General features: G+C 35.0%; 1 protein-coding gene across 1 annotated transcript; it reads right to left on the reverse strand.

The window, feature by feature from the left end:
- Nucleotides 1-713: 713 nt before the first annotated feature.
- LOC110688498 (probable leucine-rich repeat receptor-like protein kinase At5g49770) lies at nt 714-13,909 on the reverse strand. Its single transcript, XM_021865262.1, has 19 exons — nt 13,315-13,909; nt 10,271-10,394; nt 10,114-10,185; nt 9,645-9,719; nt 9,482-9,553; nt 9,068-9,229; nt 8,856-8,930; nt 8,692-8,763; nt 8,502-8,573; nt 8,346-8,414; nt 8,193-8,267; nt 7,783-7,854; nt 7,406-7,543; nt 6,135-6,616; nt 5,878-6,036; nt 5,040-5,191; nt 4,379-4,598; nt 1,691-1,926; nt 714-1,615 (listed from the first exon to the last, which is right to left on the reverse strand). The coding sequence occupies exons 1-19, from the start codon at nt 13,424-13,426 to the stop codon at nt 1,166-1,168; spliced, it is 2,889 nt and encodes a 962-aa protein (XP_021720954.1). The 5' UTR covers nt 13,427-13,909; the 3' UTR covers nt 714-1,165.
- Between the last annotated feature and the right edge of the window lie 5,082 nt (nt 13,910-18,991).

Genomic DNA, 18,991 nt, shown 5'->3' on the forward strand with positions numbered 1-18,991 from the left:
ATGCTGGGCACGGACGTGCCTGGCTGCTCTGATGGGCACGGACGTGCCCTCTTGCTAGGCACGGACGTGCCTAGGGTCGAAACAAAGGGTGCTGCATATGGCTTGGAGGCACGGACGTGCCTAGCTCTAAAATTCCCTATTATATTTTGCCTTTTCTTCAATCATCAAACTTCATGGGCCTTGGCTTAACTTCATGGCTTCGTAATGGATCCAAATTAGCTTCATTATTCCTGAAAAACATCAAAAACAACAAAACTACCCATAAAAGCATCGGATTATCAAAACTAAACCAAAATACGCCAAAACGGACTCAAATACTCAACTAAACTAACAAAACTAACTAAAAATAAGCCAAATAACATACACAAAACACGACATATCAGTTACTACTCGTGGTTTATTTCTTTGCATGAATATTGAACTTTGTTAAACTTTGGTTTGATTTATTTACTACTTCGTTATTTGGGTTTTGAATAAGGGCCTTGATTATTCCAACTTGTAAGACTTTATATGGTTTTGTGTATTGGTTTTGAAACTTTATTTTTACTGAGTTAGTTTTTCCGCTGCTAAATTTTGATTTTACCTTAACGTTTGAACACGTGGTGGTAGCACGTCAGTAATTCTCTTACATTTTATACAAGATATTTATATGTTGAAAGAGAAAATTATTGGGGTGTTACAATAGCCTAATAATTCTTGTGTTGTATGGTCTAAAAATGGAAGTTCTAAATTTTCACGTTTCCTTTTTTACCAATAAATTATACTCTGTATCTCGTTTTCTTTTATCATATGGACCCTCTAAATTTTTTTTTTTATCTCTTTCAGCTCCAAAAATTGTCTAGGAGTATGTAATTATTAAAGTGATACAGACATACTGCTAAAAAAATTGTAGAAAACAGGACAAAAAATAAAGTCAAACATGATATGTGAATATAATAAAAAGTGAACGTGTTGCATTAAAAAAAAACATAGAGAATATAAAGTTAAAGGTAATTGTTTACAAAGTTTAAAGTACAAGGTAATTGGCAAAATTCCAAACTTAAAAAGGTAGATATTGACAAAAAATCCAAAAAAAAAAAAAAAAAAAAAAAAAAAAAACCAACTAGTATATTTCTAAGATTCATAAAAGGATCGATGAAGGAAACCATTTCTGAACTAGGAAAAATCAACGCGGGAGTTGTCCACTATAACCGTAGAGAGACTCGTCCCCATAAAGATGCCGCGAATTTCCATCACCATATGCCCCAGAACTGGAGGCTGAATCAGTATATGGATTTAAACCCGCCATCTGTAGTATGTCCTCGAGCTGTTTCACTACGTTTCCCATGACAGGACGATCAACTCCTGATTCTTCGACACAACACAGAGCCAAATTGACGTACTTCTCAAACCCTTTTAATGATGTGCCTAGACCGATACCTGGGTCTAGAAACTCATGAAGACCATATAGGTCTTCTGCTCTATCAATGGCATTCCTCACTTCTCTCACAATGTATCTACCTCTGTCAATTGGTGACTTTCCGGTAATGAGTTCCAGCATTAGCACCCCAAAGCTGTAAACGTCACTTTTTTCATTTAATTTTTGTGTCATGTAATATTCAGGATCCAAGTATCCCTGCATCACAAAAATACAGACTTAATAATGTTTCATAATAACCCTCAAGATCAACTTAGATGACTGTTTACGCACCATTGTCCCTTTAACTTCAGTGGAGATATGACCCTTTCCAACATCAAGCAGTGTCTTGGATAGACCAAAATCTGAAACTTTTGCATTCAAGTGTTCATCAAGGAGAAGGTTGTTCGACTTGACATCCCGGTGTATGATTGGTGGGCTGGCAAGTTCATGCAAGTATGCCAGACCCCTTGCTGCACCAAGGCCAACCTTGATTCTCCTCCTCCAATCTAATCTTATTCCTGATTTTCCTGCAAGACACAATAATCATTATTTCAGGTTGGATCATACAAGTTAAAGTCATCATTAGATCAGAAAAAAACATCACTGTTAGATCATTAACTTGTCTGGCTACAAAGTCTTGGAAGTTACATTATAGGTAATTTTCTGCCTTAAAGTACACATATGACAGCACATTAACACATTAACACAAACTCCTAGTGCAGAAGCACATAAAGATTATTTCACTATCATGCATAAGGTAATAGCATTTGTAATATAAGTGTACAAGCCATGCATGTCTGTATGTCCAGAAAAATACATGCATTGACCACACTAAAAGTAGACAACTTTAATTCTTGTAACAGAATATTCCCATCATCCCTATTTGTTCTTCCTACATTGAGTTTTTTGTCTCTTAAAATGATTCTAGATAGGATGAACAAATACCGACATTGGGAGTGGTAAACACAAAATATTGGCTCTGTTTCATATTATGCGCAACAAAGATCTTGACATAATGGCATGACACGTAGGAAAAATTTGTTTGTCAGTGTTAAATGGAGAGAAAGATAGAAATGCATGTGATGAGGATAGAGAAAGAGAGAAATGACAGCTTAAAAAAGAAGGAAAACATTTGTTACACATAATATGTAACATTCATTTTTGGTAAATGTTACACATAATATAAAATGGAGATAGTATATAAATTGCTATTCAGAAAAGAGGAAAATTTGTCAAAAACCACCTTTATAAGAGAGTAATTTGTTAGAAACCACCTTTTATATTTTTAATTTTTACCAAAGACACCTTAATCATAAATTTTTTGCCAAAGACCACCTTAAACCGAATTTCAAACTTCGACTTATATTTTCCAGCATTGACTCTTCAGTCTTCAATAACTCTCTTTCTGTCTCATGCCATACCTACTTCGATTCCTCTTCCTTCTCCCCCGCCACGACTTCTCCTTTCCCCTCCTATCCCATCACCGCCCCTCCTCCTCCCTCCCCCCTTTCTCTTCCCGTTTATCTTTATCTATCTCTTAGATTTAATGACTGGGTGATTTTTTTTATGATTGAGGTTGTTTAAAGGCTAGGTAGTGTGGTCTTCCAATTGTTTCAAGTTCTTTTGAGAATGGATGGGTTTGTTTTTGAAAATTCAAAGTAGATGCAGTGGGTTCAGGGATTTTAAGATTTTTTCTTGAGTTGATTTTTGGGGGTAGGTGGGTAGTTTTGAGGTAGTTGGGGTGGGTTTAAGGTGGTGGATGAGTGATTACGGAGGCATTTGAGAAGTTTTGAGAGAGTTTGATGGGTTGTGGAGTGGTTAGTTTGGAAGAAAATGGTGGTTCCGGTGGTGATGCGGCTAACATGGGTGTTTTTAGGCATCATGTGGGCAGTCAATTCTTAAAAGGGAAAGTCAATGCCAGAATCTGTCATAAGGTATTGCTTCACAAAAAAAAATTACATATAGGTGGCTTCTTACCAAAAATAAAAAAAATAAAAAAAAAAAAATAAATATATATATATATATATATATATATATATATATATATATATAAAAGGTTGTTTCAGACAAAAACTTCATTTTAAAAGGTGATTTTTGACAAATATCCAAAAAAAATGTTTTCATACTTAAAAATACTACCTTAAATAAAAAATAGAATTGAAACTTTAACTACAATGAATGTAGTAGATTTTACTATAATCCTTTACACTCTCCCCAAACTCATGAACTCAATCAAACCATCCACCCCTCTCCCCACCGCCACCCTTACCAACACCACCAGCACTCGCCCACGCCGACCACCCACACTGACCCTCAACCTGAAACCACTCACCCAAAAAACAACCTACCACCTTGCAAACCCACCCCTGCCCTCTAATAAACCCACCCACATCCAAAATCCCACAACCCTTAAAAAATAAATTCAAGATTAAAAAATAAACATTTACCTTTCGTATCATCTCTTTAGATGATCCAATGTGGAAAAAAAAAAAAAAAAAAAAAACTTCCAAATCTATAGATTTCATGTCTGAATTTGACCTATTAAACATCATATATGACCATGGTGATAGTAAAATAATAAGAGAAGGAAGAGGGAGTAGAAGTGGTAACATGGCGACATGAAGGGTCAAGGGAGCGGTGATTACACACCCTAAGACAGGGAGTGTCGATGGCGAAGGCAATGGCAATGGTGTTTGACAGTGATACCATGAAAGCGAGGGTGAATGTGGTGGAGCAATGGTCAGAAATGGAAGAGAGCTTGAATTATCAAACAACACTTTATATTAAAGGGAGTTACTTTCCATTCTCCTTATTTCCCTGTTCTAACTCAGTGATTTTCATTACAACATACAACTGAAGTAGAACATTAGCCTTATTCAATGGTCCATATTTTATAAAAGCATGTACTTGAAAAAAATGGTTTTAACTTCTAAGCAGCTCATATACTGCGTGTAGACGGAATTAAGCCGATATATATACCTGAGAGACTCTCTTTCAAGGTACCATTTGGTACATACTCATAGACCAGTATGAGTTCTCCTTTCTCCAAACAGAAACCAAACAGTTTAACGAGGTTCTTATGATGAACTCTTGATAGAAGTTCTATTTCAGTTTTGAACTCAAGGTCACCCTGCGGTGAACCTTGTTTAGCTCTTTTTACAGCAACTAGCTGCCCATTTGTAAGTGTTCCCCTGTAAACCTGTTGAGACACCATTAGAAATATGATACAAATGGAAAAAAAAAAATGGGGGGGGGGATCCATCAAGAAAAGGTTTTCTTCCATCAGCAAAGAAGAAAACCATTTTTCTTGAAGATAAGATCACTCAATTTTCTTCTCCATTTGAATCAAAAACATGGAAACGTATGAAATCAAATAATCAGAGAGAGAGAGAGAGATTAACACAGGTCCATCACGAAAAGGTAAACTTCCATCAGCAAGGAAGAAAAGCATTTTTCTTGAAGATAAGTTCACTCAATTTTCATCTCCATTTGAATAAAAAATACGAAACACGTATGAAAACAGATAATCAGGGCCTGGAAAGATTTATTTCAAGCTAAAACGCTAAGAGAAAACATTCTGCATGATTGGCATCTTATTTGTCCTATAAAGTAGTAAACAATTCACATTAAACTAAAATACCTTCCCGTACGTCCCTGATCCAATCACATTGGATTCTGAGAAATTATTGGTCATCTTTTTTATCTCTTCAAGAGGAAACACCCTTGATCCTGCCAATGGTAATGTGCTACTGGTGCTGCCAGCAGACATCCAAGATGAGGTTGACGGTAGACCTACAAGTTATAAATTACTGTCATGAAATAGTTCTAATAGTAATGATCAAATCATCAAATATATTAGCTTTATCATGCGCGAGTTTTGGAAAAGTTCAAAGTCCTACATTTGTATGCTTGAGATGGATAAGCTCGGCCCGATAGACTGCAAACTCAAAAACTAAACTCTTATTGAGTTACAATGGTCAAGTTGTTATTAAAGAGACTGAGCCACTTTCTATCAATATTTTTTTGTTTCCTTGCGTTGCGAATTTGCTTGTCTAGTGGGTTTTTGAGGTTGTTGGAGTTCTGCGGATGCATTGAAATCATAAACCACAGGATAATTGCATTATATTTAGAAGAGTAAAAGAGAGGAAAGCTCTACAATGGCCGGAAGGTTTGTCTACTTTAAGGTGTTTTAGTTAGAGGGAATGATATGATGTTCTGAAATACACCTTCAAACAAGAGTTGACTGTAGGATGGTGTTGAGCTCAAAGCAACAATCTAGTCCTCTAGGGTTTCTCTCGTAATTTCTCTCTACTTGATGTACGACATGATGGCACAATCTCTTAAATTGATTGTTTAGAAGAATACAAGGTCGTTGTGTGATGGAATTTGGTTAAAATAATGAACCTTCACTCTTTAAAAACATCATAAAGTTGTACTTGCAAGCCTCAAAGATATCCGTGTATAAGAAAAACAATTACCTAAACGATTGTCTCGCTCCACGGTTTTGGGAGGCCTCTTCATACGGAAGCAAATGATTGCTACAACACACAACGCTATGAGTAAAGCAGCCCCTCCTGCAGCGATTCCAATAATAGCAGCCATGCTCAATATCTTCTTCAGTTTAGGTGCAGATTCCTCTAAGATGGGTATATTAAATGAGGGTTAATAAAGAAACTCCAGAACCAAAAGGCACAGAAAAATGTGTTAACCAATTTTCTTTACAAAACATAGTTACCTGCAAAGGTTGTATAGCCATTAGCAGTGAAATAAAATGGTCCATAATCTGGTGGCGGTTTAAAAGTCTGGTTGGTGAGCATAAAGCCTAAAGTAGATATTGCAGTCCTATTGAACCGATCTTGATCAAGGGGAAAGACTTGCAAGGTCATTTCAAGATAATTTGATAGACCCCTGCTTACATTACTGAGAGATACCGAATCAACAGGGACTTCTTTAGATTTAAAGGTTTTAGATAGTTTTATCTCTAAATCCTTATAGTGAGTGAAATTTTCCAAGTCTGAAAATTGTGGGGCTCTAAATACAAGCGTTCCAGTGTATGGGTAGGCACAGTGACAGCTAGGGCTAGAAATTTTATCTGAATCGCAATTGCTAGGGGCACAATTTTGTGGTGGTGTTGTATATGAGATATTAGACTGTTGAGGAAGAATACAGTATCTTTCTCCCGAGATAGCATCTGAACAGTAAGGATTTCCCACAAGGCTGCAATTGTAAATAGTGTTACAGGCATGAATGATAGTAAAGTTAGTATCCAGTCTAAACACATACCTGCAGAACGCAACAAGACCTTTAACTCCATTACATTAACAAAAATACTTCCACCATTTCATTTCACGGTATTTAAGAAAAGTGGATCCCACATGATATAATACACTTAAAATGGGGTTAAGAGATTGTTAGGAGTATAATCAAGTGGGCCATGAGCTTTAAATAAAGATATTAGTACAATTTTCACCATAAAAACCTCCCTTTTATAGTCTGTTACAACTATTGTGACATTTCCATTTTAAGGAGGTGTTGCAACTATAAAGAAACGGAGAAAGTATATTTCTCCATTATATGTATTTCATGTACAGCATAACTCAGTCTAAACACAAATTTGCTCCTTATAAGAAAATGTAATTGGTGAAAAGTTCTCTGCATGCATTTTCTTGTGTGATTGAAATCACATAACCGTTTCTGAAAGTAAATATATATGGCTTGGATTCAAATTGAAGTAAAGAAAGGTGGAAAAAAGAAATCAACAACTGCTCTCCTGAAATCGAATACAATTTCCTCCGGTAGAGTAAAACCAGGAAAATATTCCTTTAAATGGAAGAAAAGATTGGGAAAATGTTTTCTTCAAATTTTCTTATTTTGTACCACAAAGAACAAAAGTTAAGAAAACAATTTTCAGCACTCAAGAGGAGCCTTCCCCTTTACAGAATTTAATTTACAAACAAAAAAGAAGATATTTAATAGCACAGTTGAATCGAGAATTTCAAGGCTTACATTACTTTGACATTAGAATCCTCAGGTCTTTTAGTGTAAGCACTAATATTGTTGTTCTGCATGTCAACTGATCGAAGTTGTGAGCTGACAGCAGAACCAATATTCAATGTACCACTGAGCTTGTTCCTCTTCAATACCCTAGATTAACATTATAAGAAAATAGTGTTAATATGAAAGAACACTTCCCTCACTCAGATAGTTTGGTTCTTCGAGGAATCGCCATAAGTAAATTATTTTGGCTTTTTTCTTTTCACCCGAAAACTACTTTAGACTATTAATGTTAGAAACTGAGTTAGATAGTCCTTATTTGAGCTTATCTAACTTGGCCCTTATGTACTACTTTTGAAATACTGACTTTGAACTTAACTGATACTCACACTTTCTGTAACTGAGGGAGGCTAAATAATGATTCTGGAACTTCACCTTGTAGTTGAGTCTTTTCCATTATTCTGTACAAAGGAATTATACAGATATCAACACTATATAATCAATTAGGTACTTGGGCAATAAAACAGGAGAGATTTATGCAAGGTGTAGTCTTGATTTATTTGCAAAATTCTACAGAAAAAAGAGAAATGTCATTAGATTTAAGAAAAAAAGAAATTATAGTTGTAGGTGAGCATAAGCTAAATACATTAATTGGCAAGGACATCATAAATTAGTTACATGTACAAAATCAATGATGACAAAATTTCACATATTTAAAAAGGAATATTCTATCTGATTTCATTCAATACAAAATTATTAAGTTAATCCTTTTGTGTAAAAGGGAAGTCAAGAAATTTACAAAGTAGTCAACGACGGCAAGGCTGTGAACCATGATGGAACATCTGAGGTATCAAAACTATTGTTGCTCATGTCCCTGCACACAAATTAATAAAATTTGTCATGGTTAAACATCGAGTTATAGATCTCAAGTACAACATGATCATTAACTTACAAGTAACTGAGTTGGTTCATGCCAGTAAGGTCAGGCATAGAGCCCGTGAATTGGTTGTTAGATAAAAGCCTGAAAAAGAAAAACAGATTCATGTATGAATTATGCTGAAAATTCAGGTAGAACAAAGTCCACAAGTAAAGAGACTTTATTACTTACATCTCGGTAACTTCAGTAAGATTGGAAATGTTTGAAGGGACAGACCCACTGAACGAATTCCAATCCAATCTTCTGATAAACATCAAAGTTAAAGAGCAAAAAAGTCAATGGTAAACATTGCTACTTCTCAAATCTCAATAGTCTTTGTTTGTTAATGTAATCTTCTGGAAACATGAAATAGGATACTTACAGCACCTCCATTTCATTCACTAGACCTATTGTTGACGGGATGCTTCCTTCAAATTTATTGTTATCCAGAAGCCTGGTGCAGCCAAAAATATGTTTTTGCGTTACCAGTGAATATATGTCAATGACTGCATCTATATCTTATTAAATTTCTTTCAGGGTACTTACAAATGAATAAGTGTCATATTTTCATGGAGTAGCTGAGGTGGAATTGAGCCAGAGAGTTGATTTCTTCCAAAGTGACTGGCAAAGTGGCAATCAATAGACAAACAACAAGAAATAGAAAATTAAAAGATTGAAAGAGGGCAATACAATAATGGTGAAATTCGATAAAGGATTCCAGAAATTTTCAAATCAAAAAATAAATGCGTCAGACATACAAGTGCTTGCAACTATGCAGCATATCAAGACCTGGTTTAGTCCCATTTGAGACAGGTAATGTTCCAGTAAGCTTGTTTTCAGCTAGATCCAGCCAATAGAGCTTAGAAAGATTACCAATTGAACTTGGTATTGACCCGCTTAAACTATTAGAATTCAACGATCTGCAGAACACCGAAATGCAGAATTCAGATATTACTTAGTATGAAAGGTATAAAGGGGAGGGGGGCCAATATAACCCCCTTTTTGTTACAAGGACAACTGAACAGAATAGATGAAAATTTAACATAAAAAATTCACTCAGGAGAACTCAAAATTAAAGCGCAATAGTCTACCAACTAACAAACATTTACACAACACACAATATAAGTTATAAGAAAATATGTAAGAAAGAAAAGTGAACTAAAATTTCTTACAAGAATATCAAATTTGAGAGAGATCCTATGCTGTCAGGAATTTTGCCAATGAAGTTGCAGCCAACCAGGATTCTATAGTGCAGCAGGAAAGAATTATTGTTGCAAGAGATTATAAGTTTTAAGTAATCATATACAGTGCATTTTGTAAAATCACACTTCTTACAGATTTGTAAGTTTTGCTAAATTCCCAATTGCTTCAGGAAGAGAACCAGTCAGTCCCTTATTAGAAGACAGATCCCTGCACAAAAATTATAAATAAGATTTTTTTTTTTTTTTTTTTTAAAAAAAAAAAAAAAAACAATTGAAGTGTTTTGGATGAGGATGTAAAAAGTAGGCCATAAACAACATGAAAGAAAAAGAGAAGACTTGTTGAATTTCGAAATGATGGAACATCCATGTACACAATTTAATAGAATACTAAGGGGAGCTCCCTAAAGTTCTCTTTTTCTTAGATTTATAAAGAAATTATACATGAAAAGTAAAATAAATATGAAAAATAAAAAAGACCAAAATATACTTGGTATTAGTCAATATAGGAAAGATGACGGAAGTTTTTGGTATATACTTCTGTATCTAGCATATCAGAAAAGACAGATAAGTCTGAAAATAAGAGAGTACATCAGAAAACATACAGAGTTTGTAGCTCAGATAGTTGCCGGATATCACCTGACAGTACGCCCTTCAGCCCAATGCTTGATAAAGTTCTGAGAAACAACTTTCAAAATAAAATCAAGAAATGTATTAAGGATGGTTGTGGCTGTTTCTAAATGTGATGCAGATCTGACTTACATCGAAATCACTCGGGTATTATTGCAGGCAATTCCTTCCCAGCGATCACCACAAGGATCACGAAAACCATTCCAAGATGGTGGCACATTCTCCCAAATTGCTTTGAGGGATAATAATCCAGTAACTGCATGAGTGCATAATGAGCAACCAAATTCAATTTAGGGCTACAAATCTTTAAATGGATGGATTTAATTTCATCATTGCTGAACTACAAGGGAAAGAAGGTGGTCCAATATGTTACGACATAGGAGATGGCATGCACACAACAGATAAAGTGAGGGAAAGGATTAAATAACATGCAATAAAAATGCAAGCTTTTTACAAGGCTCGTCAATAGGTCCAGTCTATATCTAGAAGGCTTCATTCACTTTTCTTGATTGTGCTACACTGACCCTCCCTTTGTCCAACACTATTTGCCCACTCCATAATCTCTGACAGGAAAACATTGTTCAACAAATTAAGACCCATTTTTGTTCAAGAAGCCTAGGGACGAAAATGGAAGAAATCACAAAACCAATCGACTTCTTAGCAAAATTGTAGCATTAGTGATGTGAATCGAGTCCCTTTTCTTATAACTATCTTTATTACTTTATTTAGGTACTCTTTTGATTTTACCTTATTCAAAGTAAGGGTTTTACAAGTGAGTTTTAATAATATTTTATTATTTTCTTAATAGTAGTTATGGGGCCTTGGGCTTCCAAAGTTATATTATTAGTTAGTGGACTATCTTAGTTCATTAATTAATTATTAAGACTTTTATCTAGTTTGCTTGCAAAGCAAGTAGGATAGATTTATTTTTCCTATATATACTAGTTGTATTTCAATTATTTTAATAGGATGTTGGGTTTTGAAATCATTGCTGTTAAGATTAAACTTAGAAATCGTTGTCTTCTAAGATTATCTTTCAAATTTCCACCATTAAAATCACTCAAATCCTTCCATTAAATATAAATCGTCAAAAATACACATCATAATGGTATCAGATTTTCAGGTGAGTCCTTTTCGCACTTACACGATTTTGGCTTGTTGGTTTCTTTATCATGTTTCAAGATTTGACAAAATTCGAGGTGAATTTTTTCGAAGAAGGGGAGTATGATGCGGGAGCAATAGTCTAATATGGGTTTTTTTTTTAAATTCATGGAGTTTTTAGAAAGTTTACACTATCTTTTAGTTATTATTAATTATTAGAATTTTGTCGATGGGGTTTTACCTTTCACTTGAAAGGATTTTTCTTATTTTTAGGCTTTAAGAGTTTTAGTTATTAGGATATTTATTTGTTTAATTTATTTAGGTTAGAATAGATTTATTACAAATATGATTAGGAGATTTATAGGATTAGGATTTTTAATATTATATCTTATTTTAGGATATGATTATTAGTATCCTACTTTATCTTTGTACGATTTTTCATCCTATAAATATGGGTGCATACCAATAGTGATTTTTAATGAATGATGAGAGATTTGTTTTGGAAATTAACCCTTTGAGCGTTGCTCGTTTGATTGTTAATAAAAAAATCACTTGTTGCGACTCGTGATCATCTTCTAGTTGCGACTAGGAAGAAACCCTCTATTCTTGCGAGAATTAGAGAACTATCCTATTAATTTTCGTGTAATTCTTTAGTTCTTGCTAAAATTCGAAAATCCAATATTATTATAGCTTGTGAGCCTTTTGAGAGTCTTGAGAGATTCACATCTATTAGCTTCAGTTGTACCATCCTTCATGCTCCAAAAAATCCAAAACAAAATAGACTAACATGAATAACCAACCACATAAGATACATAAAAGTCAAGTAAAATAAGTTTTCCTAGGTTATTTACCGATCCAATTTGGGACCAAGACTTTGTTGTTATTATTGTTGTGATTGTTGCATTTACTGGTCCAATTTCTCCATAAATAAGATAAAGATATTGTTGAATACATGTAAAATCCATGGATAACAAACCAATAACAAATTGAAGTTCATACAATTAGAATAGCACTAGTTTTAGACCTATATGTACATTCTACTTTCCTAAAGGAGGATTACTTGTCAAAGGTATTAAGAACAGAGACAAATCCCTCAATTAACATTGAACATCTTCCAACCCACATGACCACAAAAGAAAAGGTACACACTAATATTCAAGAATCTATCATGCTAAAGATGATCTTAAATGGACCATGCTAGTTTCCTCATATGAGCAAGTAGCATCTTAGATGGACCATAAATGTAATACGAAGAGCAAGAGACATGTCAAAATATAACCTAATTGTACCAAACAATCCATGATAACACACATCACATCAATAACAAAAATTAAATGCAGAAAGAATTGTACGTTATAAATGTTATGAAATTTCTACATGATTTTTGATTTCTACATGATTTTTGATTGTTAATGGGAAATCATACTACATGTAATTGAAACCTTCCTCTCTTCTTCCATGTTCGCTCTCTCTCTCCACGACAATCAAGGTCGGCCGTGTTAATGGACGTTGGTACCGCCGTACCGGAGCAGCGAACATCAACAAAGTGGCCCCCACCAATCCACCACCTCCTCCATGGACATCTCCACCTTTCTTGCTAATTGAGATGGAGGAAAACAGAGGATGGAGAGAGAAGAGGAAGAAAGGGAAAAGAGAAAAGGGGAAGTCACGGTGGTCATTTAAGGTCACGCGCCAGAGTCAATGCCGAGAAATTCGGTCAAACTCTCTTTTCCGGCGACAGGTGGTATCTTACAACAAATTTTTTTTTTAAATTGATGGATTTTTAACATATACTTATTTTTTAAAAGGTGGGTTTTTAACAAAATTTCCTAAATGTTGCATTCTTCAATGGTTTAAGAAGTGCTACAAAATGGTTCAAATGTTCAATCATCATGGTATTAGGATACATATCTTCCTTCTACAAACAAAACAAGAAAAAAAAAAAAAAAAAAAAAACAAGGTCGATTGAATGAGTAAGCACAAGTGCAGATAAGTATCCATGAAAGTAAGAAAATCTGAAAATGAGATGTTGATCTAAGAGTAACCACAGAAGACAAAGAAAGGATTAAACTAACCATCATCAGGGTCTGTTTCCGAGGTTGTAATAGAAGTTTGTACGCATATCAGAAGTAGGCAAATTGCTACCTTACGACTCATTACAGGCAACAAAACGAAACTATATGACATAAACACTCGAAAGCCTCACACCATAACTGTGGCAGCAAACTGAATTTTACAGAAAAGTTGAGGAATTTCCAAAAACTCAATGACTTATACAAGCTCGCCCAATGAAATCGGTCAACCCGTGTTAGTTTATTCGACTAAATTGCAGTGTTCATAGTAATGCATTTAGTTAAGAAACATCAAATTTTCAACTATATACTCAGTCAAATGATGTCAATCACTAAACAAGATATTGAGCAGCAAAACCCACTAATAGTAAGCATTTAATTATGATAATTTACTATTATTGTCAATGATCAATCAAATTGCCATTATAAAATAAATAAACAAGAAAAAGGAAAATCCACAATTTGGCAAATGAACTCAGAATAACAATAATAACCAACAACAACAATACCAAAAATAATGAAAAAAAAAATTTAAAAATTCAAGGGACTAATATAAAACTGAACAATTTGACAAGAACAAATCAAACAATGAGGAGATTGAAGACGTGCATGACAGATTAAATAATCAATAATAGACTTTTAAGCATGAATTATGAATACTAGGCAATCAATAGTTTCATAATGAAAGTGGATATAAAATATAAATCTAATTAAAATGAACGAGTAAAAGCAAAGTAATTGTCAAATGAAAATTACGTACACAAACCTCATCAAATTGATGCTTTCAGTCTCCATTGATCTTTTCATTGGTGAAGTAGAACTTTTTTCCTTTGTTCAACAAAAATGATTCAAATTTCATGGCAAATAATTCCGGGGGATTTGTTTATTTTCCATTGTTGGCACTTTGGCAGTGTAAGTCTCGGAGGCTTGCCAGCAGTGGCAGATCTTGAAAGTTTTTCTTTCAAAAGCCAGTAATTTTTAACATAATAACATAAAAAATAACAATCCAATGAATTTGTCATAGGTTATACATTCATTAATCGTGACTTAATTTATTTACCATCAACATGTCACGATTCATAAGTAATTATCTGACGTAAACTCGACGTTAACAATTGTAAATAAATAGGAAGTAATAAGAAGTGGATGAGAAAAAAGAATAATAAATACACCGAGAAGTTGACATATCAATGGTTGCTTTTAGAAGAAAGAAGAAAAAATAGATGAGAAAATTTGGAAAAAATGCTAAATGTTAACCTACTTATATAACTCTAACCCAATTTGGGCGTGAAATTTCTCTCCAAAGTGTGGTAATAAAACGTTAATACAACTACTAACGTTGGATTAATGTTATAGGGTACAGTTGAATAAACACCTTAAATTGGAGGGTACATCTTGTAATTTTGAAAAAGTATGTACACACCTTAGAAACTCAATAACCACGGGGGCATAACTTAAAAAAACCCAAAAATTTAAACTGAATTGATTAAACTACACATAATTGATTTGCTGATAATTGATAATTAAATCACTTGAATGGAAATTTGGGATAAGTGGACAAAAATATTCTGTGACTTGTGAGCTTTTAGTAATAAGAAGTAAAGAGGGAAGAGTGTCAGGCTTTATCTGGGAATTGAAATTGACTTTCCTAGTAGGTAAATAAAAAAGAATTCAGATATTTGTAATTTATTGGGCTTTTACATTTTTTTTTATACTTATTATGCTCACTTCAGTCTTTTACTACTATGTATGTAACTACGTACTATAATTTTTTCCTCAAAAGTACCCGGGGCCAGGCCCCAATATGGAGTACATATCAGTGCATAGGTGCTATGGACGAAGGAAGCAAATAGGAGGGTAGCAGCGTCATTTACCAAGCTTAAGAAATGCAAAAGTGGAGGCTGACTCATCAAATACCCGTTATAATTTAAAATGTAACGGGCTTGGTTTTTTTTTAATATGAAAAAGGATATTTTTCATAAAGTAACAACAAAGCATTCTCTCTCCTCATTTTCTCTTGTTCGCTCCTCCAGTTCCTCCCTGTAGTGACTGTACTCTGTTCCAAAGAAGAGACTACAATGGTGGTTGTTGCCGGAGCTAGAAAAGAATTTTGGTGCGTGGTAATCGTGAGCAGTTGCGTGAACTGTGTACCGGCAGTCGTTGGTTCCTTTGATTGAAGGTATGGTCTTGAAACCGAGTGTAACAACTGTGTTATGGACGCATTTGTTGGTTGTTAAGAAATTTAAAAAGCAGTTGTAAATTGTTTGTTGTTATGAAGTTTTAGTTTTTGGAATTTAGGGTTTTCCGTTGAATTTAGCGATTTAGGGTTACCTGTGTTGTTCATTTGTTTAATTGGGAAAAATGTTAGTGGGTGTGGTTCTGAAACCCTTAACTGGAATGAATTTGTTGTTATGATGTAGTTTATGTGATTTACAGTTATCCAGGGAAAATAGCGAAGTAGGGTTTCCTTTATTGTTTATTGTTATAATTGGGATTAATTTGAGGATGTGAAACCTGTAATTGGAATGAATTTGTTGATATGATGATTTAGATTATGTAATGCTTTGTTAACCACTGAAATTTGCGACCCTTTGTTGTTTAATTTAATTTGAATCCATTTAAATGATTGATTAATTGTGAGTTTTTAGTGGTGGAAAACGTATTGAATTATGAATAAGTGATATTGTTACATTAAGAAATTATGACTGTTGTGGTATGTATACGTGAATATAGTGGAGAAATTATATGTGAAGAGTTAAGGGTTTGTTGAAATAGTTTTATGTAGTTGGGAAATCCCATTTATCGAGCGTTCATTTGAACTTGGCAGGAGAAAATAATGCCGAGGAAGAGCAAGGGATCAAGATTGGTGAGTTATTGTTTGTTGAAATTAAAAGATTGTGTGTTTTCTTAGTGATGGTTGTGTGTTGTAGTTGATTTTTGGTGGCAAATATTTGTGTTTGTGTAGGCGTGGGTGAAAGCCGTGAATGAGGAGGCGCCTAAAAAGAAAGTAGCTAGTAAAGGGAAGAAGAAACTGAAATCTGATCTAGTTTTTGAGGTAGAGTATTTAAAGGACTCTGATGAAGCTGGTTCTGATGATGGTGATTATGATGAATCTAGTGGTGATGAATCTGGTTCTGATGATGTTGATTCCACAGCTGGTGATTATGAGGTAGATGATGATGCGGAGGACCACATTATAGGTAGTGAGGAAGAACCAGAACAGGACAAAGTGAGCTACTAGGATCTCCTGATCAAGTTATTGCAGGAAAAGGTTGAGAAAGGGAAGCGCAAGCGAGGTCATATTGAGAAAAGGACAGGAAAAAGGGGCAAGCTAAAGGTATGTCATGTTAGATGGAAATGATAAAAGCTAATTTGTTGTGTAATACTTGGATGGAGAAATGAAATGCGTAATGTCATGTGTAAGTCGAGAAGACAAAGGGAGAGGTGGTGAAGGAGAAAGGGGTTGACGTTAAAACCCAATCAAGAAGTACGCAGAAGGTACTCTCTGAACATTATTTGATATCCATGACATGGAAATGTTTTTTGGGATTTATGTGGTTGGGCCTTTGTTTAGGTATACGTAGTTGGGAAAATGAATTGAATTACTTAAGATTAATGGTAAATTAAGTTAAGTATGAATATTGTGAGTCCTTAAGTGGATGTGCAAGATTAAAATCCCTTATAGAATATTCACAAGTAATTTTAATGGGATTGTATAATTATTGTCTCTTTAGCTGGTTTATATGGAAGGACAGTTGCTGTAATTTGTTGTAATTTAGTTGGAATTGTAAAAAATTGAGGTAAGCTAGAAAGGAATTAGTTAGAATTGAAGAATTTGAGTAACCTAGAAGGAATTTAATCGGTTAGTGGTTTTATTTTGTGAGGCTTGGGCCGGTGTCATTTGATTAAAGTTTGTCTTGTTTGAATGTAATGTTGTAGGCACCAAATTTGCATGTTGTGAAGGCTTTTGCAATCGCAGTGAAGAAGTTTGATGACTTTAGGAAGAAGCTGGTCACAGAAATGGGTTTTGGAGGGTTGTTAAGTATACCCCTAACTTTTGTACCCTGGAAGTTTGTGTACTGGTTGTTGACAAGGGTGATGGGTGATGGTTCGATAACTTTTGGAGATGAGTGTGTGCTTCCTTTGAGTCCTGTTCAGGTCGAGTACGTACTTGGGATTCCCATGGGGTCGAAGGCATTGCCGTGTACGATTCCTGAGGATAAGCAGGAAGAGCATAGTAGAATTTTGGAAAAGTTTGGGAAAAATGATAGCATTTCATTAGTAGCTGCTTTGGGGGCACATATTCGAAAGGATGAGGAAGGTAATGTGTTGCCGATGTCGGATGACGTGAAGGCTGATTTCAAGATAGCCTTTCTCATAGCAGCTCTGGGCTATTTATTGTGTGATATGGCAAATACAAGTTGTCTTGGGGTGAAGCTTGTTCCGTCGTTATTGGTTTACGATGAAGCTGATGAGTATGACTGGTGCACTTATGTATTTTAATAGCATGATTGTAGCAGCCAGGAGTTTCCAAAAGAAATTTGCTCGTGATGGATATGTTGCAGGTTCGGGGGGTTGTATCCTTTTTTTGTTGGTGAGTAAAATTGGGTATTTGCCACCGTACACCAAAAGCTTTTTGAGTAATTTTATTAAATTGTGTAGTGTTGTCGTTTGTAATGGTTAGTTGAACTAAATCATCCATCCTGTCCTTTTATTGTAGATTTTTTTATCTAGATCACCTAAGTCGCGTCCCAATGAGGTGGGGTGTGAGACCGAGACTTGAGGCATGGTCCGAAGAAATGATCAATGAGGTGGTTGGCGATGATAAAAATGAATATGAGGATTTCTGAAAATTGCCGGTTAGTATTAGTTTGACTTTCATTTGATGTGAATACTGTTAAAGCTGTTGTGTTTGATTCTTTTGCAGTCTCTTGATATAGCATATGGGGAGGAGCATCTGTTGACTCCTCAAGAGGTTCCAAAGAAAAGGGTGGAAAGAGTTGACATGCAACAGACTATGCAGGAGGTAGACGTGGAAAATATTACGCGGCAGGTATATTGCAAGTTAATGATAGTTTTAGATGTAGCTTTGTATTTTATAAAATAAGTTATATGTCCTATGCCAGTTGTTAATAGTTTGTATTTATGTTTTCCTGAAGGTGTTGGATAGAATTACTCCAAAGTTGATGTCTGTGAATGACTTGAAATTAGGTGACGTTATGAAATCAATGCATCAGTTGATGTCACAGTGTGTTGACGTAGCTAATGCCCAGAGAGTGATTAGGGGGAAGCCAATGGAGAGGGAAGTTGTTGTGCATGAAGATCAGGCTTTGGGCAGTTGTTTGTTGGAGAAGGAACAACTAAAAGAAGGTGGGAAAGGACTTGGTGGGGAAGAAATTAGGCATGCTGATACAGTTTCAGGTGAAGATGACCTGGACCGTGTGGTTCAAAAGATTTCGATTGATCCACTGTTTGCAGAGGCTGGGGGTGATGTCAAGGTGGTTGGGGATGAATCCAAGGTGGATGGGGTTGATGAAGGTGTTGTCTCAGAGTTCCATGGCTGGTGTTCAGATTCTGAAGCGGAAGATGAGAACATGGTGCCTGGACCTGAAATAGTTGTGGGCTTGGTTGGGACGAGGGGAACTACTATGTTGGTTGATGTTCGGTGGAGTTTATCTGA

The sequence above is a fragment of the Chenopodium quinoa genome, unplaced genomic scaffold, assembly GCF_001683475.1.
Source record: "Chenopodium quinoa cultivar QQ74 unplaced genomic scaffold, ASM168347v1, whole genome shotgun sequence".
In the NCBI taxonomy this organism is placed as follows: Eukaryota; Viridiplantae; Streptophyta; class Magnoliopsida; order Caryophyllales; family Amaranthaceae; genus Chenopodium; species Chenopodium quinoa.

What these genes read in the sequence shown, in the direction of transcription:
- LOC110688498 (XM_021865262.1), bottom strand. Translation starts at nt 13,426, where the DNA reads ATGTCATATAGTTTCGTTTTGTTGCCTGTAATGAGTCGTAAGGTAGCA. An exon ending in CTCCCTCAGTTACAGAAAGT is followed by an intron (nt 7,544 to 7,782) that starts GTGAGTATCAGT and finishes ATGTTAATCTAG; the next exon opens with GGTATTGAAGAGGAACAAGC. An exon ending in GGAGCGAGACAATCGTTTAG is followed by an intron (nt 5,192 to 5,877) that starts GTAATTGTTTTT and finishes TATAACTTGTAG; the next exon opens with GTCTACCGTCAACCTCATCT.